Source organism: Capricornis sumatraensis, chromosome 4 (genome assembly GCF_032405125.1).
Source record: "Capricornis sumatraensis isolate serow.1 chromosome 4, serow.2, whole genome shotgun sequence".
In the NCBI taxonomy this organism is placed as follows: Eukaryota; Metazoa; Chordata; class Mammalia; order Artiodactyla; family Bovidae; genus Capricornis; species Capricornis sumatraensis.
Window position 1 is genome coordinate 158,306,863 of NC_091072.1, and position 22,973 is coordinate 158,329,835.

The following is a 22,973-nucleotide window of genomic DNA, read 5'->3' on the forward strand; positions in this document are numbered from 1 at the left end:
AGCAGAGGTTTGGTATTCATTCAAAAAATTAACTTTCTGTATTCTTCACCAAAAAAAAAAAAATTCTCACAAGGCCAAGCTGTGTTTCAGGGGCTAAAAGAGAGAAAATTAACTTCTAATAAAGATGAAAAATCTAGAATTCTAAGTGGTAGTCAAGCGATTTTGGCCAGCTGTAGTTACAGTATTTTCATGTTAATGTATAAACCCCTTGAAAGGTGTGCTTAAGTGCTAATTATCTATTTACAACAGAATGGCTTTGGAAATGAAATGAGACCCACTGCAGGTGTGTGTGTGTGTGTGTGTATTTCAAACATGTTTTGTGGTTTTTTTTTTTTTAAGACTGTCATCCTAAAAATCTTTGCCTTATAGTAATTAAAAAAAAATGTTTAAATAAGGTACAGATGCATTTCTCTGAAAGGTATAGGCTCTCTGAAAGTTTTTCCTTAGTTTTATTTTTTGTGTTTTGTTGTTCGTTTGGGTTTTTGCTTGCTTATTTATATCTCATCTTGTCTGAAAAGATTTGAGATGGTTTATAAAAAAACAGCAAGAATGGTACAATGGTAGAGTGTTGGTGATAAATCGAGAGCCAGAATTAAGAAAAAGAAATCAGAGCAGTTCAGAGGGCGGGGTTAGAATATCAACATCTGGGGCTCACATGGGTCCTCTGTGCTGGAGCCTGAGCTTCCTGGGAGCCAAGGTGAAAAAAGGCAGACGCATTTGCAGATGGCTGTGATTGCTGGGTGGAGGAGGTGTGTCAGGCCCTCTGGTTGGTCTATCCTCCGTAGCAATGTCTGATGTCCGTTTCAGCTGTGACTCTTGAGGATCAGACTTATGTTCTGGTCATTACTGTGTAGGGGGACCTTGGTAAAGATTTTTGATTTGAATAATGTGAATAGAAAAAATAATGAATCTTTATTTAGTCTTTTCTAGGACATGAAACATTTCTGTCATTCATTTTGTGCTTCCCGTCTCCCTCCTCTGCTTATTGTTTGGATTGATTGAAGCTTCTTTTTTTCCCCTCTACTGGTTTGGAAATTCGCCATTCTTTTTCGACTTGTTTAGTGGTTACTCGTAATGTTTTGATATGCATATCCAACTTAGTCTAAAATTAATCAACACTCCCACTCTGCCCTGAAGGTCCCCGAACTGTGCCCACCACACCCCTCCTACCACTGTCTTATGTATCTTTGTTGTCTGGAGTTTGCTGTCTTACTTTTTTTAACACCACCTCACAGCAGTCACCATCATTACTGTGTGTTTTCCCATTTGCACCTGATTCTTTACTCAGTGACGTTTGCTGAGCCCTTTTTTATGTGCAGGGTGTGATTCTGGGCACTGAAGATACAGCAGTGAGCGCGCAGGAGACAGGCCATGGGCAAACAGAGCTATAACATGCTGGGAGGATCAGGGATCAGGGGGCAGGGTGTGACATCACCTTCTGATGAAGTGGCACCAGTGCAGAGACCAGAGTGGAGGGAGCCAGCCATGTCCACGTCAGGGAGGACATTCTTAGCGGGGGCAGCCGCTCTGAGTCGGAGAGTTGGTGGAACCGTCGAGGACTGGCAAGGAGGCATGGGGCCTGGGGTGCGCTTGGAGGGCCTGAGGGCCAGTGGGGGCCATAGAGGCTGGATGGGGACCAAGTAGGGCAGGTGGGGTTGCTTCATGCAGGAGGGAGACCTTGGCATCTGGGCAGTGTTTGGACAAGTGGAGGGCGGGGTGCAGGCCTTCCAGCTCAAAGGGGCAGGCTCTCCAAGAGTCCAAGGCTGGAGCTCTTACTTGCTGTTAGGTTGCGCTCCTTCATTCATTCAGCATACATTTACTGAGGGCCTCCCCTAGTCTAAGGCAGCTGTTAGATGCCCAGGATATGGTGGGTAGCAAAACAGCCAAGACTCCCATGCAACAGGAACATAAACAAGAAAATGCCATGATGTCAAGGAGGCAGAACTGGGTGAAGTGGTAGCCTGTGACCAGGGGAGACACTCAACCGCCTCCCAGGTGTGTGAGATGGATAGCCGGTGACTCACCCGCCCTGCATCTGAGGGTCCTCGTCCGTCTAGAGGAGGATGAGAGACGAAGTGTTAAAAACAACCTGTTTTCTGAGGCTTTGCTGGGTTTTCCATTGTGAACCTTCTTTGCCCTGAACTGCATTTTTGCTCATCACCGCTGGTTGTGGGCTGTGGAGCCATTGGAGGAAGTCGTTGGTCGGAAGAGAAATAGCTGGTTGGCCATTCGAGAGAGTTGGGGGAAGCAAGATTCTCTTGCTAGCATGCCTTTTTTTTTTTTTTTCCTACAAACATGGAGAGATGTGTTTGGATATGAAATCAGTCTGTGGGTTTTTTAAAATGTCATTTTCATGTTGGACTTCATTCCAAAACAGGAATAGTCAACAAGCCAGAAAATCCTGCCCAGCACAGAATTGAAATATTCTGTCTCCCTGTGCACACACTTACGAAATGTCTGAGAAATTCCATTTTTCTGTCTATATCACCTTCCTCTGCCTGCCCCCTGCACCTGCCCCGCCCCCCCCAGCCTTTGTCAGAGGTTCGGTGACTAGTTTGGTTTGGAGGTTGTGACCACCACTTAAAGAGGGTGTGGGAACTGCCCTGTCCTGTTATCTTTGCCATGGCTTACAGAGCTTGCCCCTTCTTGTGGAGTGTCTGCCGACCCCCACCCCGGTCTCTCCCAGGCGGCCCTGCTCAGACGCCAGGTGCATGAGAATTCCTTGGAGAGGTGGTGGGAAATCTGGTTGAGATGCAGGTCTCAGTCTGGCGGTTGTGAGATGGGCTGGAGATCCTGCATTTCTAGCCTCCATATGTTTGTGGTTTTTTTTTTCGCCTATAGCTGATATCTAGTCTTTAGCATTGTGGTCGGAAGAGATGCTTGATATGATTTCAATTTTTAAAAATTTAGCAAGGCTTGATTTGTGACCCCAAATGTGATCTATTGTGGAGCAAGTTCCATGTGCACCAGAGAAAAAAGTCACCTCTGCTGGTTTTGGATGAAATGCCCTGTAGGTATCAATTAGAGATTCTGCATTTCTAGCCAGCTCCCAGCTGATGAGTAGCCAGGCCCTGAGCTGTTCAGTACTGCAGCCACCTGTTTCTTGGGGATATTGAACACTTGAATGGTGGCTAGTGTGACTGAGAAACTGACTCTTGTGTTTCATTTCATTGCAATTAATTTAAATAAAATAACCACAGGGGGTTAATGGCTACTGTAGGGACAGGACAATCCCTTGAAGAGTCTGCTGTTACTGTCTCTGTGGATGAAAGAACTGAGCTCAGATAGGTGGAGAGCTAGCCCGAGATTGTATAGTGAATAAAAGTGGAATCGAGATTCTAACCCAAGACCTAGGCTCTTTTAAAAATTTTAAATTCCTTTTTTAATACCTAGTGGTTCAAACAGTAAAGAATCCGCCTGCAGTGCAAGAGACCCAGGTTTGATCCCTGGGTCAGGAAGATCCCCTAGAGAAGGGAATGGCTACCCACTCCAGTATCCTTGCCTGGAAAAGTCCATGGACAGAAGAGCCTGGGAGGCTACAGTCCATGGGGTCGCGAACAGTCGGACTGAGCGACTACACCTTTCACTTTCAAGGTGACCTTGTATATTCAGAAAATGCATGCCCTTTCTATCAGCAGATTCCTCCTTTCCAAGTCTGTTTTAGTATTTGTGGTCAGAAGTAACACTTTATAACATTAGAACCAATTCACAAAGTCATATTTAAGTTGCTGATGGGACACAAGAAGGTTCAACACTCTATGTTTCATATGTGAGAGCCACATTTTGCTACACAGCCTTGTATACAGGTTGTATGAGAGCTGAACAGTGATTTTTTTTTTTCTGGACAGCACTTTACAGTTTAAAAGGTGCATTCATGTTGTTTAGTCACTTCTCCTTTGAGACAAACAGCCTGCGTCCTGAGTAATGACATCCCCACTTTACAGATGAGGAGACTGAGGCCTGGTGTAGGAATGTAGTTTCCTGGGAGTCACCCAGGTCCTGGCTGTCAGGGGTCACCTTCCCAGAGAGCCCTTCTTGATGGCCTTACATGATCCACGCCCCCATCCCAATGTGCCCTGTCCCTCTCACCTGGGTTTATTTTTTCCATATCTGCTATCCCCATCTGACCTAGTGCTTAATCCTTTGTTCGTTTATTGCAGATTCCTAGGAAGGTTCACTCCTCAAAGGCAGGGACGGTGCTGTTGTCTGTCATGTTGCATCTTCAGCACCATGGACAGCAACAGCCTCCCAGTCCGCTCTCAATGTTGTTACTTATTATTTATAAATGAAATGATTTAGAAATCCAGAAGTGAGAGAAGAGCCAGTGGAGAGCATGCAGGCTTTGCAGCGGGCAGGACTGCCTCCCTCATCCTGCCTGGTACATGCCTGCTGGGGAGCATTGAGAAAGTGATTACTCTCTTGGGCCTCAATGTATTCATCTGCAGTGTGAGGCTAACACACATTTCTTTGTAGGCTGTTGTGAGGATTGAATAAGACACTGCAGGTGGGATCCTGTTTAAACATGTGGATCTGGAGAGACCCCCTTGAGTTTGGATTTTGGCTCCATTCTTCCAAGCCACCTGGCTTTCAGCATATTATGTCCTCTCCCTGAGCCTCAGTTTTCTCATCTGTAAAATGGGGCTGATATTGGGAGAGTTCTGTGAGGCAGGGACTGATCGGGCTCAGCACAGGGCCTGACCTGAGAGCTACTCACACAATAATAAATGCCGCTACTGTTTTTGTTGTGGCTGTTTTGTGAATGCATCTAAGATGCCTGGCAACAAGCAGATACCCAGTTGATGGGAGCTTTGTTTTTGCTTCGTTTTGTTTTAAATGATGGACCAGGTTTAATCTCTTACCCATGCAGTGTTCAGTCACATTTTTTTCCCCATTAACAGACAATGTTGTGATAGTTTCAGGTGAACAGCAAAGGGACTCAGCCATGCATATATCTGTATCGATTCTCCCCCAAACTCCCCTATGGGAGTTTTAATTACTATTGTTAATATCAGGCAAGGATGCCTTCCTTTTAAAAATATTTTTATTTATTTATTTATCTGGCTGTTTCAGGTCTTAGTTGTGAAATATGGAATCTAGTTTCCTGACCAGGAATGGAACCCACGCCCCCTGTGCTGGGAGCATGGCGTCTTAGTCACTGGACCACCAGGGGAGCTCCCTGCCTTCCTGTTAAAAAATATCAGATATTTAAAACCTAGGATTTAGTTCTATAAAATTTGCTTTTAAGAAAATCAGTTTTTAAAAAGTGTATAGGTTTGTTTTTTTTATTTCTCTTAAGAAGGGATTTCACACCTTTCCAAGTGTGCATGATACAAATGAAGATCTGAGCACTCTGGGACAGCCGTTTGGAGCTAATTCGGGGCTGGTTTGACAGCCGTGACACTGAAGGGGAAGCGTGGAGCTGACAAAGAGGGGCTTTCTCTGGTGGCGTCCCAGCCGCTCCAAATAGTCACTTTCCAGACTAGCATTTGTCATACTGGTGTTTGAAAGAAAATTTTTGTTCGTCAATCCAACCGGAACCCTCTCCCCTTAACACTCTTTGTTGGTTCCCTGCTGTGTCCCAGGTGAAGTCCAGACCTTCCTGGGTAGTGGCGTCCTCTCCTGCTGTGACCCCAATCTGTCCCTTCCCAGGCCTGCCCCCTCTCACACTGTCATCTGCCCTAGGTTTTTAAGCAGTTGCCAAATACCTGGCCAGTGGGTTTTCCCACCTCCACGCCTTTGCTTGTGGGGCGTAGTCTTCCCGGAGACCCCTCCCAGCTTTGTCTGCCTGGAGAGCTGCTATTTCTCTGATGCCCGCTCTCATCCGCCTTTACTAAGCTCCCCCCTCTCTTCTGATGGGGGAAAGGAAAACTCACTGCTGTGTATGGTTCCCTAGGACTTGGAACCACCCCCATTGTATGCATGCATGTATGATCAGTCATGTCTGATTCATTGCGGCCCTATGGGTGTAGCCCACCAGGCTCCTCTGTCCATGGGATTCTCCAGGCAAGAATACTGGAGCGGGTTGCCATTTCCTTCTCCAGGGGTTCTTCCTGACCCAGGGATTGAACCGAGGTCTTTTACATCTCCTACACTGGCAGGCGGGTTCTTTACCATGAGCGCCACCTGGGAAGACCACCACCCCCATTACAGATCCCAGATTGCTTGTGTGTGTCTTTCCCACTCTAGATTACAGGAGAAGGGGCTGGGGAGGGGGAACCTCTCTGTTCCCAGCTCCCAGCACAGAGGGTCCAGCGCTTTCTAGGACCAAGGAAAGTGACTGTGGAATGAAGGAAAGCATACGCAAAAGTGGTGAGAGGATTTTACTCCCCTGTATCTTAATCTTCAAAATGTTGGTTTAGCTTTAAAACACTTGGTTTCACTAAGAAGTATTTTAAAAATAGGAATCTTTTGTCTTCACCATTTTCAAATACTTACTTCAGTTTACTGCAAAGAAGATTGTTTGGATCAATTTCCCCCCTTTAAATGGTTGGTCTGTAGGTGTCAGAAGGCACCAGAAGAACCTTGTGGAAAATGTTTGTTCAGCAACGTGAGGGTCAGATCTCCGCCCTGTATCCTTGCCTTTCACACACGGTGGTCAGATCCCAGGTGAAATGCATGCTGGGAATTTTTTGGAAGGGTGGAAGCGAGCATAGACTTCCTAGCCTGGAGCTCCTCCATTAGGGCTTTCTGATAAAGTGGGGTGGGTAAGGGCGCCCAGTCGTTAGACGGCCACTCAGTCCCTGTCCACCTTGAAACGCTGATGACTTCCAAGATCCAGGATTGTTTGCTTCCAAGGTCAGAATGAATGGCCTACAGGGTTCTAAGATTAGAGGACTCTCAGGGTTCCAAGAACCTAGGGTTCTACCTAGGATTCAAGGCGCTCAGTTCTCTTCTAAGATGATTTAAAATTTTTTTGTGATTAAATATACAAACATTTACCACTGTAACCTTCCTGAAGCGTACAGCTCAGTGGGATGTAGTTCAGTCACACTGTGAATGGAGCCCTCATGACCGTCTATCTCCTGCATTCTGCTATGGAGGCATCACTGGTGGCTGTCTCTTCCACACTGTCAATGAGCCATCACTACCGTCTGTCTCCTCACACTGTCATGGGGCCATCAGCACCGTCTGTCTCCTCACACTGTCATGGGGCCCTCACTGCCGTCTGTCTCCTCACACTGTCATGGGGCCCTCACTGCCATCTGTCTCCCTCACACTATCATGGGGCCTTCAGTACCGTCCGTCTCCTTCACACTGTCATGGGGCCATCAGTACCGTCTGTCTCGTTACACTGTCATGGAGCCCTGACTACCGTCTGTCTCCTTCACACTGTCATGGGGCCCTCACTGCCGTCTGTCTCCTCACACTGTCATGGAGCCCTGACTACCGTCTGTCTCCTTCACACTGTCATGGGGCCCTCACTGCCGTCTGTCTCCTCACACTGTCATGGGGCCATCAGCACTGTCTGTCTCCTCACACTGTCATGGGGCCCTCACTGCCGTCTGTCTCCCTCACACTGTCATGGGGCCATCAGTACTGTCTGTCTCCCTCACACTGTCATGGGACCATCAGCACTGTCTGTCTCCTCACACTGTCATGGGGCCATCAGTACTGTCTGTCTCCCTCACACTGTCATGGGGCCCTCAGCACTGTCTGTCTCCTCACACTGTCATGGGGCCCTCATTGCCGTCTGTCTCCCTCACACTATCATGGGGCCACCAGTACCGTCCGTCTCCTTCACACTGTCATGGGGCCATCACTTCCGTCTGTCTCATTCACACTGTCTTGGAGCCCTCTCTGCCATCTGTCTCGTGAACTCTTCATCTTCCCAAACTGAAACCATGTATCTATGAAACACTAACTCCTCCAGCCTCTGGTACCCCCCATATTTTTGTCTCTGTGAATTTAGCTATAAACATCTGCTACAAGGAGAATCATACAGGTTTTGTTCTTTTGTGACTGGCTTATTTCACTGGGCATAATATCCTTAAGGTTCACCCACGTTGAAGCATGGAGTCAAAATTTCCTCCCCTTTAAAGGTTGAATTATATTCCATTGTATGGATAGGGCACATTGTATTTATCCACTTATCTGCTGATGGACACTTGAGTTGGTCCCACCTTTTGGCCTTTGTGACTATGAGTGTACAAATTCCTGTTTGTGCCTCTGTTTCCAGTTCCTTAGGTTATATTCTCAGAAATGGAATTGCCAGATCATATGCTTGTTCTGCTTTAAATTTTTTGAGAATTTTCTGTACCATTGGCTGTTTCATTTTATTCTTCCACCAACAGTGCCCAAGGGCTGTCATTTCCCCGTATCTTCACCAGCTCCTGTCGTTCTGTTTTTCTGATAGTCACCTTTCTGATGTATGTGAGGTTATTAGCTCATAGTTCTATTTGCATTTCCCTAATAATGAGATTTGCAAATATATTTCTCCCATTCTTCGGGCTGCCTTTCACTCTGCTCGTGGTGCCTTCGATGGGTGGACGTTTTAAATTTTGATACATTTTTTCATTCGTCGCTTGTGCTTTGGTATCCAGGAAATCATTGCCAAATCCAGTGTCACGAATCTTTCCTCCTATGGTTTCTTTGAAAAGTATTATAGCTTTAGCTCTTACTTTCAGATCTTTGTTCCATTTTGAGTCACTTTCTGCACGCAGGAGACATGAGAGATGTGGGTTCGATCCCTGGGTTGGGATGCTCCCCTGGAGGAGGGCCTGGCAACCCTTTCCAGTGTTCTTGCTTGGAGAATCCCATGGACAGAGGAGCCTGGTGAGCTACAGTCCAGGGGGTCACAAAGTTAGATGTGACTAAAGTGACTTAGGAAGCATGGATTAAGTGGCTAGCTCCATTCCTTGACATGTGGATGTCCAGTTTTCCCAACACCGTTTGTTGAAGACTGTCCTTTCCCCATTGAATGGTCTTAGGTTCTTTGTAAAAAATAACTTGACTGTATATATTTATCTCTGGACTCTATTCTATTGCATTGATCTGTGTGTTTGCATTTATGCCAGTGCCATACTGTTTTAATTACTGTAGCTTTGTAGTCAGTTCTGAAGTCAGGAAGTAAGAGACTTTCAACTTGGTTTTTCTTTTTCGAGATTACTTTGGCTATTTAGGGACCCTTGAGATTCCATGTGAATTTTAGGATGGATTTGCTGTTTCTGAAAGAAACATCATTGAAATTTTGGTAGTAATGCCATTGAATCTGTAGATCATTTTGGGCAGTATTGACATATTAATAGTACGAAGTCTTCCAATTCATGGGCACAGGGTGTCTTTCCACTTATTGGTGTCTTCTTTAGTCTCTTAGCGGACATTTTGGAGTTTTTACATACAGATCTCCTACCTGCTTGGTTAAATTTATTTTTATATATTTCATTCTTTATGATGCTATTGCAAATAGGGTTGTTTTCTTAATATCCTTTTCAGATTGTTTATTGTGTTTAAAAATGCAACTGTCTTCCCCATTGTTTTTGTATCCTGCACCTTTGCTGAATCCGTTTAATTTGTTCTAAAATCTGTATTGCTTTTCAAAATGGTCTTTAAAGGTTTGTTTACAAAGCCACAAGATATCTTGAAAATATGTTGTTTAAAATAAAGTCATTGAGAACTCCTCAGTAGGAGGTTTTGTAAGGACTCAAGTGTATGGCACCATTTTTTCTTTTTCTAGAGAAATGTTTAATGCAAAAACTTTGGTGTATATAATATGTCTGGGTGATTGTGACAGATATGGAGAAATCGTGGCTTCAGCTACAGATGGATCAGGGTTCAGGTTCCCACTTCTCTGCTTACCCATTTTGTACTTCTTTAACGTAACTGAGCCCCAGTTCCTTCATCCATCAATCTACTACCCGTTTTGTGGGGCTGTTGTGAGGGTTAGACGTAGGGCACGGGGGAGCCTGTCTCATATTCTCAGCAGGTGACACATACGATGCCATTCGTGGCTGTCGGACCTGCCAGGTGAGGAGCTGCTTGGCCGGATCACCTGCCTCTGAACCTGGTTGCCAGACCTCCCAGTACGTAGACCCTCAGAATCACAGAGGAATCAGCCAGTTCAGCTTTTCTGCCTGTTCTGTCTTTCCACCAGTCTCAGCTGTGGCCTCGTTTGATTTGGTTCTAGATTTTGAGTAGCAGGTAGAACACGTGAGAGATCAGGCTGCCCTGGGCAGAGGTAGGAGGCAGGTGAGGAGTGCCTGGCCTCCGATGCCTTCGTTTAATTTCATTGCAGTTTTATTTATTACCCTATTGTTGCTCAGTTGCATTAGTTAGACTCTTTGCAACCCCCCAGACTGTGGCCCTCCAGACTCCTCTGTCCATGGGATTCTCCACACAAGAATACTGGAGTGGGTTGCCATTTCCTTCTCCAGGGGATCTTCCCGACCCAGGGTCAAGCCAGTGTCTCCTGCGTCTCCTGCCTCGGCAGGCAGACTCTTCACCGCTGTGCCACCTGCTAGGGTAATGCATGTGCGCAGTGAGTTATAACAGCCACGAGGCTTATGGTAAAGCCAACAGTCTTCTCCCTAGTGATTTCTGTCCCCTGCGCATATTGGGTAGCTGCTGCTTTATTACCGTGATGTCTCTAAGTAACAACTTCATATTGCTGCTTTTTATTTTTCAATTGTAGAGATTCCTTTTTAATGTCTTACAGTGAACACTTAGAGACTTAGTCTCTCTATCCGTATATACACATCTCTGATCCTTTTCTACAATCCCATCACAGTTTTTGGGTAAATATTCACTGTGTAACCTATTGTTTTTCGTAAAGTAATTAATTGGTTGGTTGGTTTGCTTTTTTCCCCGTGTACCCATTGTGGTTCGTCCCTGTCTCCTGCAGGGTTTTAAATGCCTCTCAGCAGTGTGGTGAGCTGGGCTGGACCATCTGTTGGCTCGTTTTTCTTGTACTTCCTGAGCGTCTGACCCCTGCCCCAGTTTGGATTAGCTGCCCAGGCCTCTGCACCCTCACCATCCTGGGATCGCCCTTCACCATTTCCGTTTGCCTTCCTTCTGTCTTAGAGCCCCTGGTCCTGAGGTCCCGTGACTTCGTTTTTCTTAGTTTACTCCCTCATTCTGGTGGAGCATACACTTCAGTAGCTTTCTGAGAAAGAATGCGCTGGAGATAAATGTCTGGCCAAATGGTATGTCAGGAAAAGTATTTTGTCTCCATCGTAATTGGTAGGTTGGGTGTAGAATTATAGGTAACAGATCATTTTCCCTCAGAATGTGGAAGGCGTTGCTCCATTTTCTTTAAGTTTCCTTTGTCACTATTGAGTATCTCATCCTTTGTATATGACCTGTTTTGTTTCTAGACAGTGTGTCTCAGATGTGAGTGGTTTTTATTCATTATTGTGGTAACCCTTTAAATGGAGCAAAGATTGTCTTTAATCCTGTGAATTATTTTTCCAAAGTTTCCCACCCCTCTTTTTTTCTTCCTGACTTCTTTTTCATAGTATTCACATGTGGAATCTCTGCTTTTGATTCTCTGATTTCTGTCTCACTTCATTGTTATTTTGTTTCAAGCTCGGGGAGATTTCCTCAACTACCTCTTCTACTCTTTAACCAAAACTAAAATATTCTGCCACATTTTAATTTCTTTTGTTAAGAGCTCCCTCCTAGAATTTCATGGATGCAATGTCTTCTATCATCTCACCAATGGTGATAACTATATATATATATTTTTTTTTCCCTGCATCAACCCCGTTTTCTCCAATTTCCTTTCTTCTTATTTGCGCTTCTGCCCATTTTCAGCTTGGAGGCTTTTCTGTGAGGTCTGATGACCCTATGTGTTGTGTTTAAGAACGAGACACTTGAAAGCTGTTTTTTTTTTTTTTTAAATATTTATTTATTTGGCTGTGCCAGGTCTCAATAGCAGGATCTTTGGTCTTCGATCGGCATGTGGAATCTTTAGTTGCAGCATGTGGGATCTTAGTTCCCTGACCAGGGATCGAACCCAGGCCCCCTGCATTGGGAGCATGGAGTCTTAGCCACAGGACCACCAGGGAAGTCCCAGAGGTGTTGATAAGCTGTGTGTATACTTGTATGTATATGTGGAGGGGGAATGTACCACCATAGCCCTGGCCGTCTCTTTGGGGAGCACCTGATATTGCTATCTGTAGGTTTTCCTTCTGGATGTGTCTTTCTCCCCAGAGATGAGTTCCCCGGTTTGCAAGGCTGGATTCCAGAGTTTGAGAGCGTGTCGGGGAAGGGCCCTGGGGCCTCCACGGTCACCGTATTCGTTCTTGTCCTTCATCTTCCTGCTGTTCAGGCTCTGGCCTCACTGCCCATCCCCCCTCAGGCCAGTGGTCTCTAAGTGGGGCTGTGGAGCCATTGTTTTCCCTTGAGAGTAAATGCCCTCTTTTCTGCAGAGATTAGGGGGTGAAGGGCATGGTGACGGTCTGATGGGGGGGGTTCTGGGCCTGCCTGCTCCCGGATGTTCTAGGTCAGGCTCTGCACCTGAGCCCGGGTCCCCAAGCCCCCTGAGGCTCTGGCCATAGCTTGTCCTGCTTCTTGTGGGAGAGTCACACCCTTTTATTCCTTTACCATTGACGTCACAGGATGTCAGCAACAAGCAGGCAACGTGGGTGTTCAGAACACCCACCCTTTGTGAGCCCTTCTGTTTGACACTGTCAGCACCTGCCTTGGGAACCCCCATCCCAGCATCACCTGGAAGGTCTTAGGAAGCTGAAAAGAGGTCAGAACCTCCATGTTCCCTCCTTGTGGGACTGATGGGGAAACTGAGGCCTGAGCAGAGGAGGCCTCACCTGGGTCCGGGGAGGTGGTATCAGAGGTGAGGCTAAGCCCAGGCCTCCCAGCCTCCAGCCCAGGCTCTTCCCAGAGCCTCTGGGTACCAGCTCTGCACCCGGGCCTCGTGCCCCACTGACGTCTGTTGAGGAAGTGAAAGACATGACATTTGGGGTCTGCCGCCCGATATGCTGGTCAACATCTTAGCGATGGGCCTTCCAGAACATTCTGTGGTGGGTTGCCTGGGGGACCTTTGGTGACTCAGTGACCTCACCGTCCACCCCTCATCCTTGGTCCTGCATGGGATTCAGGGAACGTGTATGAGCACCTCCCCGAGTAGCCAGCCCTGTGCTAGGTGCAGAGAGGAAGCAGGTGGATTCCAGTGTCAGGACGTCCGGCTGATGGGGGAAGCGGATAAAGCAGCTGACAGCGAGAGCGCAGGCTGGGCAGGGCTGGGTGAAAGAGGATGATCATGGAAGGCAGCCTGGAGGAAGTGGCACTTGGGCCCACTGGTGATGGGTGAGTTAAGTTGGAGTTGGCTCAGGAAGAAGGCAAGAAGAGAGTCCTAGGTGGGTGGAACAGCGTGAGCAAGTGTCCGGAAGCCTTAGGAGCTCAGAGGTGCGTGGTGTGTCCTGCTGCGGGAAGGTGAGGTCGTGGCACTGACAGGGCCTGGCCTGGAGGGGGCGCCATAGCCTTGAGTTCTGCATGCCTGCTACATACAGGGTCGCCAGCTTGGCCCTGGGTGAAGGTCTCAAGGGGCCTTTCGTGAGGTGTTTGGTGGGCGGGTGTGTGTTCTGGCAAGCCGTGACTTCTGGGGAAGTTTCCACAAAATCTTGCTGGCTACAGGAGGCCTGATTTTGGGGAGAAAGAACACAGAAGCCTTTCAACTGTCCTTTTCAGCCTCAAGTCATACATGGTCTGCCGTAGCGATTGAAACGAGCATTTAAATAGGAGATGAGGACTGAGTGTTCCTGGTTTTAAAACATTTCCCAGGAAAAACAAATGTTTGAAAGTTAAACATTTTGGCTATTAGGAGGAAACAGAAGAAAAATTGCATTTGCCTTTTAAATATGGGCACTCGTGTTGGGTTATAAATCCAGAGCTTCCCACACAGGGCCCGAGCGGGCCGGCCTGCGGCTTGGCAGAGGGGCCACCTTCCCAGGACCGTCTGTCCCACAGTGGGGGTCTGAACACCCAGGGCTGGCCAGGCAGTCTGGATTCCGGTGCCACGCTGTGACCCCAGGCAAGTGACCTAACTTCCTTAGGTCTGTTTTCTCATCACCATCCTCCCAGCTCCCGTCTCTGGCTTTCCTGGTGAAAGAGCGGCAGTGAAAGCGTGAGCCGCTCAGTCGTGCCCGACTCTTCGTGACCCCATGGACTGTAGCCCGCCAGGCTCCTCTGCCCATGGAAACGTCCAGGCACGAACACAGAGTGGGCAGCCATTCCCTTCTCCAGGAAGTCTTCCCGACCCAGGGAGTGGACCTGCGTCTCCCGTGTTGCAAGCAAAGTTTTTACTCTCTGAGCCGCCAGGGAAGCCCCGAGAATACTGGATTTCCTGGTAGAGCATGGCATTTCATTCTCCTTCCAGCCCTAAATACAATGATGACAGCTGCCATCCAGGCTGTATAAATCCTGCCTTTGAGTATTCTGAATTCTGACTTGGCATCTTGGAGGCTGGCTGAACCCGGCGGGACTAGCCCTCCAGAGTTAACTCATTGCTGAGAAGAGTAAGGACTCGGTTCTGAGCACACCTTTCAGAAGCGAACCAGCGATCCAGAGTTCTCCACCCCCACCCCACCCCCAGTCCCCAGCCACGCCCTCTCCAAGGTTCTTGTACGCTGTCCTGGTCACCCCAGGGCTGGGAGCAGACATCGAGGATCAGCCCTTTCCCCCAGAGCCCACCCGCCTTATTCACTAGCTCATCCTCCACTCCTTTGTCCTGTTTTTAGGGATCTGTGAGTATAAACTTCTTCCACAGGACAGTCATTTCCAAGTCTGCGAGTCTTACCACCCCTGATTAAAACAACCCCCTGTTTAAGTGCAATACAGGGGCTTTACATGTCTTCCCTGGTTTGATTTTTCTAAGATCTCTGTGAGGAGCCCTGAACATTCCACCCTTATGGGTGAGGATGCTGGGGCTCAGAGAAATGATGGTTTTCCCTCCAGGCCAGATAGCCAGGAGGCGGAGGTGGGGTCCAGCTTTGCTTTCTAAGGTACCTAGAAGCATCGAGTGTGAATTGCTGATCACAGTGCCCGGCACGGGGCAGCACAAACCAGCGTCTCTGGGGAGCACAGCCTCTGCAGTGTGCTGCGTCGCTCAGCCCTGCCCTTGTCCCAGGCTCCCGTCTTCAGCCTCCCCTGCCCGCTTGTGCTGCACTCAGAATTCCCTTCCTGCATCGTCGGCCCCTGTCCTCCAAGCGTGCACGGCAGTGGCATGCGGGTACCCAAGCCATGTGCAGCCCCCACGATGGCTCGAGGCTGGCTCCGCATTCCAGAGTTACTCTAGACTGCGTGCCATCCCAAGAAGTCTGCCCACGTGACTCTCCCAGACATCGGCAAGTGTTTAAACACAGAACTGTCAAAGACGCACTAAAAATGCAATCAGAGATCGTTAACGCTGTCTCTTTATTCCAGTCCCCTCTGCTGTTTTCTGCAAGCCGGGGATGGGCGGGCGGGGGGAGCCGCTGCATTCAGAGACACTAAAACTCCGCCGGGCTCCATACGCTGCTCCGGGAACAGTGTAGAGTATGGAGAAGCTTGCACGTATCTTGTTGAATTTAACAGATTATGCAGTTGGAAGGCAGCATTTTCTGTTAAATGGGATGGGGAAGTGTTAGCGAGAAAGAATTGTAACCTTTTGGAGGAAGATTAATCTTGGAAGCGCAAGTAGTGGATTTTGTTCACATCCCTCCCTGTGCCCTGAACCCCGCGCACACTCGATGCTGTGTGCACTCCACGTGTGGGTGCTTGTCTATTTGGGCACAGATGGCCAGTGAAAAGTTAAAACAATATGGTCATCTTCCAGTGCTCTGCTGATGGACACCTGATGGGTCTTTTTTTACTACCCACAAACCCATGGCCAGCAAACGCCAAGATCTCAAGTGAGCTGGCTGAGAAGAAAGGAAGCATTTTGGAAAGATGAGCTGAATGTTACCACGCAGAATACAACTGCGTAACAATGCGCACCAGCTCTGAAAAGCCAGGAGGAGGGCTGGTTTGCCTAAGGACTTGCTGCTTCTCCCAGACCTGAGGCTGGGAGACCACCCCCTGGCCCACCCAGCGAGGCCCACCAGGCCCAGGAGCTGAGCAGACCCTCAGGTCCCCATGCCACTCTTCCTGAATGTCCTGTCTTTCGAGTCCCCACCTCAGCCTGTGTGTCCTCCTGGAGGCTGGCTGGTGTGACAGCTGTTCTGTGCGCCCAAAAAATAAACCACACAAGGACAGTTGGAGGAAAAATTTGGAGGAAAGGGAGGGATCCAGCTAGAGAGAGATCAGTTGGTATAAAGGAGACAGACTATCTCAAGATGGGTGGATTGATTTATAAACGCCTCCATCTGTCCATAATCCATTCATCTTTGTCCACCCATCCACTCACTCACCCACCTACCCATCACCCGTCCACCCAGTGATCTGTCTAGCCCTGAGAAGCAGTGTGGCATGATGGTGCTGATTCAGGGTGAGTTTGATGAGGCCGAGCTACAAAGACTGAATGTCCAGAACCCTCTGTGCTTGTGCATCACTTTATTATTGATTTGTGTAACCTTTCTGAGCCTCTGTTTTCCCAGTTGTAAAATGAGGATAGTAGCTTAAGTGTCTTTGAAGGTTAAATAGCTGGTGAGTTGCCAAGTCCAAGTTGCCACAGTCAGACAGATGTGCTTGGGGCTGGACCTCCAGCTCAGGAGGAGGTGGTCCTGAGAGGTCTCTGTGTTCACACACGCATGAGCCCCCTGCCTCCAGGCTGCACAGCACCCATGTTTTGGAGAGACCAGACGGTATTTGAGGGTGTCATGACAGCTTGTTGGGGCTCCTGCCCCTGCCTGGCTTTGTGTACAGGAGCTCGTCCTGCCCTGGGAGGGAAGAAGCCTCAGTCACCTCCTCTGATCCGAGGTTGGAGGAGCAGGAGAGAGCTGAGCGTCTCTTGCCCACTCCCCAGGCCCTGGTAGTCGGGAGCTGCGGAAATAAATGAAACTGTACGGTTGGAGTAATTTGCTAATTTGCTTAAGCAACACCCCCAGTCAGAGACATGACATAAATACATTAGTGCGGGGAGGCACTTGGGGTGGGATGGATGAGTGATGTGAAGTAGAAACGCAGAGAAACAGCGCTGGGAGGCAGTCGTGATGGCCGCTGCTCCAGCCGTGACTGCAGTGCGGCGAGGAGCTGGCCTGATGGCCTTGAAAGAATCTGAGCTGCTGACCCGGAGGTGTGGGGTCAGCTGGACTAGCACCTAGCATCACTTGCCCCGCTCACCTGCTGTGGGACCTCAGGCCCCTGATGTGGGAACCTGGTTCCCCAGTTATGAGACCAGAGGTTGCCGAACCTGCCTCGGGAGCACCCAGCCTGTTACCAAGGGTGGCTGGCCCGACAGCGAGGTCCAGGAAGTGGCGGGTTTCTCTCTGTGATGCCCTCAGGCTCTCTCCCCTCCCCACCGGCAGCCCAAGCATCACTGGAGGTTGGGGGGCAGGGTCTCTGCACTGTGTCATCTGGGGTCCTGGTGGGGCCTTTGCTTTCCCAATTTCTGCTGGGACCTGCTTGGGCTGGAGGTGGGTGAAGCCATATATCTCCTGTCTGCCCCTGAAGCTCTCCTGTGAGGGGAACAAGCAGACTGCTCAGCACCCCTGGGCCAGGCTGGGATGACAGATAGGAGGGTGGGTGAGGTGGGAGGCAGAGGGGCCTTGCAGAGCTCAGCGCCGTGGTCTGGTTGGCAGCCGAGGGGCAGGGGCCAGGTCTGTCCTCTTCTTGTCTCCAGGGACTGTGGCCTGGGCCATAAACCCCAGTGCCTTAAAATGGGTGCAGTGGGCATGGGTGTCAGTGGTAGAGACAGGTTGGGACTGTGCCAAACTGACCTCTGCTTCTTGCCTGAAGGAGGTATAGGTACCTAGCACTTGCCTGGGCCAAGATTGTGAGATTTAAAATGGATCGATTTCTAGAAAACAGAAAGAATGACATTTTACTGGGAGTTTCTCTAATTTTTAATGTGGGCAACAAATTGAAATTTTAAAAAGATGAGAAAGTTTTTTTTTGCCAAACAGTATGTCAGTGGGCAGGGCTGGCCTGCGGGCTTCTAGTTGGCAAACTCTAGCCCAGGGAGGCCGACTCTTTTCTGAACCTCAAAAGCCTTTTTGCGTTTCCATTCATTGGTTTGCCTGGTCCCAGAACAGTCTTGTGAGGTAGACATGTTTCTTCCCATGTCACAGGTGAGGAAACAGAGGTCCGTTAAACAGAGGAGGTTAAGTCAAAGTCATATGGCTCGTTAGCATCTGAGCCCCAGCTGTCAGCGCTCAGAGCCCCCATGCCTGTCACTGGACAACCTCCCTGAGTTGACAAACACCAGAGAAGAGAGAATGCTACTTTTCTCCAACCTGTAAAGAAGTCTGGGGACTTCCCTAGCAGTCCAGTGGTTATGATTCTGCCTTCTGGTTCAATCCCTGGTCCGGGAACTAAGATCCCACAGGCTGTGCAGTTTGGCCCAAAAAGAGAGATGTCTTTTTTTTGGTGGGGGGAGTGGGGTCACTGATGAGTCAGTGATGAACAGACCAAGGGTCAGGAGAACCACTCACTGTGTAGCCCTCAGGTGAAGGGACCTGAGACGGGGAGGTGGGGACCCGGGAGCAGGGTCTCCTTCCCTGGGCGGAATTGGCCCGGACAGAAGAACCGGAGGCGGGGAAGTCCTGAGAATGAGGCGGGGCCCCTGCAGCTCAGAGGCCCAGCAGGAAGCTGCCCAGCCCCCTCCCGCTGGTCTGGGGGCTTCAGTCGGCCACCCAACAGAAACGGGGGCAGGGAGACCTCAGGGTTGTTGATCAGAGGGCACCTGTCTGGAGGAAGGGTCACCTCTGCCAGGGCTCCCAGAGGCTGTTGCCTGCCCCCCTTCCCCAACTGCCCTGTGGCCTCCGGAGGCCAACAGCGGTGCCCCGTGTATGTGTGTGTGTGTGTCTGTGTCTCTGTCGGCCCTGCAGGCAGCCTGCCCTACGAGTACAAGATCGTGATCGCCGGCAACCACGAGCTGACCTTCGACCAGGAGTTCATGGCTGACCTCATCAAGCAGGACTTCTACTACTTCCCGTCCGTGTCGAAGCTGAAACCTGAGAACTACGAGAACGTGCAGTCGCTGCTGACCAACTGCATCTATCTGCAGGACTCGGAGGTCGCCGTGCGGGGCTTCCGGGTCTACGGCTCCCCGTGGTGAGTGTGCGGCTGCTGCCCTGACTGCTGGCGGCGGCGGAGCTGTGCGAGGGTGGGGGGGCCAGTGGAGCTGAGGCTGAGTGCTCAGAGGCAGGTGGGGCTGGGAGAAACCACGCAGAGACTTGGGGCCAGCTGTCCCCTGACGCCGCATGACCCTGGGCAGGTCACTGCCACTCTCTGAGCCTTGGTTTCCCCGTATCTGACAGATAACTAGATGTGTTATACTGGCTCACATTTAGACAGGTACCATTATTATCCTCATTTTCCAGGAGAGGAAACTGGGGCACAGAGAGGGTGAGGGTCTTGCTGAAGGTCACACAGCTAGGAATGGGCAGAGCTGAGATTAAACTTAGGCAGGTGCTTCCAGAATCCCTGTTTTTAACCATCATCCTATACTCCAGGAATCTCCCTATTGTCTGTCCCTCTGACACACGGAAGATGCTTGGGTGGAGATGATGACCGATTAGTCAGACTGAGACGAGGCAGTCAGAATTTCCATGGAGGGCCAAAGGCCTGGTTTACTGAGCTGGGGACAGCAGTTGTTTAAACCACCAACATGCATCAAGACTTTGTTCCCTGTTGGAGACATGGAGCAATCAGGCCTTATCCCTAGGTTCACCTGGCTGAGTGGGCATCAGGGGGAGAACAGGTCATTACTGGTCTCTGTGATGGTCAGTGTGTCCACAGTAACTTGAGGGATGGTGATGGTGGTCATGATGGTGTTGATGATGGTGATGATGGTGGTGATGGTGAAGGTGATGGTGGTGATGATGATGGTGGTGGTGATGGTGATGGTGGTGGTGATGGTGATGGTGATGATGGTGATGGTGGTGATGGTGGTGATGGTGGTGGTGATGGTGCTGATGGTGGTGATGATGGTGATGGTGATGGTGGTGATGATGATGGTGGTGATGATGGTGGCGATGATGGTGATGGTGGTGGTGGTGGTGGTGGTGATGGTGGTGGTGGTGGTGGTGGTGAAGGTGATGGTGATGATGGTGGTGGTGGTGCTGGTGGTGGTGATGGTGGTGGTGATAATGGAGGTGGTCGTGGTAATGGTGATGATGGTGATGATGGTGGTGGTGATGGTGGTGGTGGTGATGGTGGTGGTGGTGATGGTGGTGGTGGTGATGGTGGTGATGGTGGTGCTGGTGAAGGTGATGGTGATGATGATGATGGTGATGGTGGTGGTGGTGGTGGTGGTGATGGTGATGATGGCGGTGGTGATGATGGTGATGATGGTGGTGATATGGAGGTGGTGGTGGTGTCGATGATGGTGATGATGGTGGTGGTGATGGTTGTGATGGTGGTGCTGGTGAAGGTGATGGTGATGGTCCTGGTGAAGGTGATGGTGATGATGGTGGTGGTGGTGATGGTGATGAATGTGGTGATGGTGCTGGTGATGGTGGTGCTGGTGATGGTGGTGCTGGTGGTGGTGATAATGGAGGTGGTCGTGGTAATGGTGCTGGTGGTGGTGCTGGTGGTGATGATGGTGATGATGGTGATGATGGTGATGATGGTGATGATGGTGGTGGTGATGGTGGTGGTGGTGATGGTTGTGATGGTGATGGTCCTGGTGAAGGTGATGGTGATGAATGTGATGATGATGGTGATGGTGCTGGTGATGATGGTGATGGTGGTGCTGGTGGTGGTGATGGTGGTGGTGGTGATGGTGGTGGTGGTGATGGTGATAATGGTGGTGCTGGTGAAGGTGATGGTGATGATGATGATGGTGGCGGTGATAGTGGTGATGGTGATGGTGGTGATGGTGATGGTGATAATGGTGGTGATGATGAAGGTGATGGTGGTGATGATGATGGTGTTAAGATTATGATAATGATGATTATGACAAGAAATCATCCTTGAGTGATTACAGTAAGCTGGGCCCTGGGCTTAGGTTGTCATAAGAACTGTCTCTAATACTTGACCCCTGTAAAGACTCCTTTATTGTCCCTGTTCTACAGGTGGACAGACGACTGGCCCTTAGAGGCCCAGCTGGCAGTGGCTACAAGATGCCAAGTACTGGCAGGGGGAGGAGGATACACAGGAAAGAGAGACCTCAGGGGCTTGAAAGAGTGGCTTGATCATGGAAGGGGCCCTGGAGGGGATGGAGTGACCAGAGCCACATGGGAGGAGAGGGGCATTCCCAGTCGTGGAGGGTGGCGGGGCCTGAGTCTGTGCCGTCAGCCAGAGCAGTGCACTTAGGGAGCTGATGGGGCCATCCGGGGGACACAGGGTCTGTCCGAGTGCAGAGACTTCAGGGAGAGCAGCTGAGAGCTGAGAGTAGCCAGGGCTGCCCCCGCTGATGTGGCAGGTGACCCCTGCTGGCCTGGATGCTGCGGGCGGGTTTAGGACATGGTCCCACCCTGCCAAGGCTCCCTCAAGGGGCAGAGGTGAGATGCCGGGCTGTCCTTGAGCCCCTGGAGGTGCCTGCAGTCACCTCCCCAGTCCTCGTCATGTACAGGGTCTCCATAAACCCTCCTGCGAGCCCGTGGGATCCCAGACAGGGTCTGGTGTGGCACTCAGGTGTGATGAGCTCGGGGCTGAGGCTGGGAGAGGAGGTGGCCGAGTCAGGCCATGAGAGCTCAGACCAGGAGTGGAGGTGTGTTTAGGGTAAAAAGCAGAAGGAGGTGGTTGTCGGAGGAGGAAGCAGGGTGAGCGGAGGCCTGGAGGTGATGGGAGGACCGGAGCGTGAGGTGCAGGTGCGGAGGCCGGGAGATGAGGGTCAAGGGTCTGGAGGGTCAGGTGTCAGACCAGGGACTCTGGGCTGGATCTCTTTGCCTAGTGGTCTCCCACAGCCTTTCTCCCCTGCACACCCACACACCGATACACAGACACACAACATTTTTTTTTTTTTAACTTGTATTCCTTAGAAATTAACGGCAGGGCTTTGGGACCAAACTGCCTGGGCTCAACTCTTGGCCTCACTTCCTATGGGCTGTGTGACCCTGGGCGAGTCGCTTAACCTCTCCTTGCCTCCGTTGCCTCTGCGAAATGGGAATAACAGGCACGTCCCATGGAGAGTGGTTGTAAAGCTGTCAGGAGGGTTCAGCTGAGCCGAGTGGCTGCACCAAACTTTCCATGAACAGAGACATCATTCTTGTTCTTTGCTGTGTGGAGCCACCCCCCTTCCCCTCCTGCCCCCTGCCCAGAGCCCAGCATGTGGGACGGAGCACGGCAGGGCCGGGGGGCAGCAGGCGTCACTCAGCATCCTTCCCGTCCCACCCAGAGCAGCTCGATGCAGCCCCACAGCTGGGCTTCAAAGAACCCCTTTGACAGCCAGCTCCCCAGGCTCCTGGCCAGGCTGCCAGGCCAGCCCTGTGGCCCCTCTGCCAGCTCCAGGCCACGTGCTAGAGCTGCTGAGGCCTGGATGAGGCTGCTGTCGGCCTTGCTGGGGTCCAGCTGCAGCGTGCTCCAGCTGCCCCTGGTCTCTGCTTTGCCTTTTGTGGCCCCAGAACCAGCAGTTTTGGCCCCTTTAGTTGCAGGTCCCCCAGAGCCTGAAAGGGGTGAGCATCTTTTCCTTGGCCTTTATCCTTCCTCCTACATGGGTGTGCACCTCCACCCCACGCCTTGGCGGGCCCAGCCCCAGGCTGTGGGAGTGGGAGGGGCTGCAGAACAGAGAAGGGACCTCGCGTGGGGCTTGGTGAGATCCAGGAGGGCTCCCTGTGGGAGGGGGTATTTGAAGGAGGCATGGCGTTTCTGTGATGACATTGCCGACTCAATGGACATGAGTTTGAGTAAACCCTGGGAGTTGGTGATGGACAGGGAGGCCTGGCGTGCTGCAGTCCATGGGGTCACAGAGAGTCAGACACGACTGAGCGACTGAACGG

General features: G+C 50.4%; 1 protein-coding gene across 1 annotated transcript in view; it reads left to right on the plus strand.

Annotated features, from left to right (window-relative positions):
• MPPED1 (metallophosphoesterase domain containing 1) overlaps positions 1-22,973 on the plus strand; it is a 70,658-nt gene that overhangs the window by 19,333 nt on the left and 28,352 nt on the right. Inside the window, exon 3 of the mRNA XM_068972038.1 lies at positions 18,918-19,143. Coding sequence (XP_068828139.1) covers positions 18,918-19,143 — 226 coding nt within the window. The remainder of the gene's footprint in view (positions 1-18,917; positions 19,144-22,973) is intronic.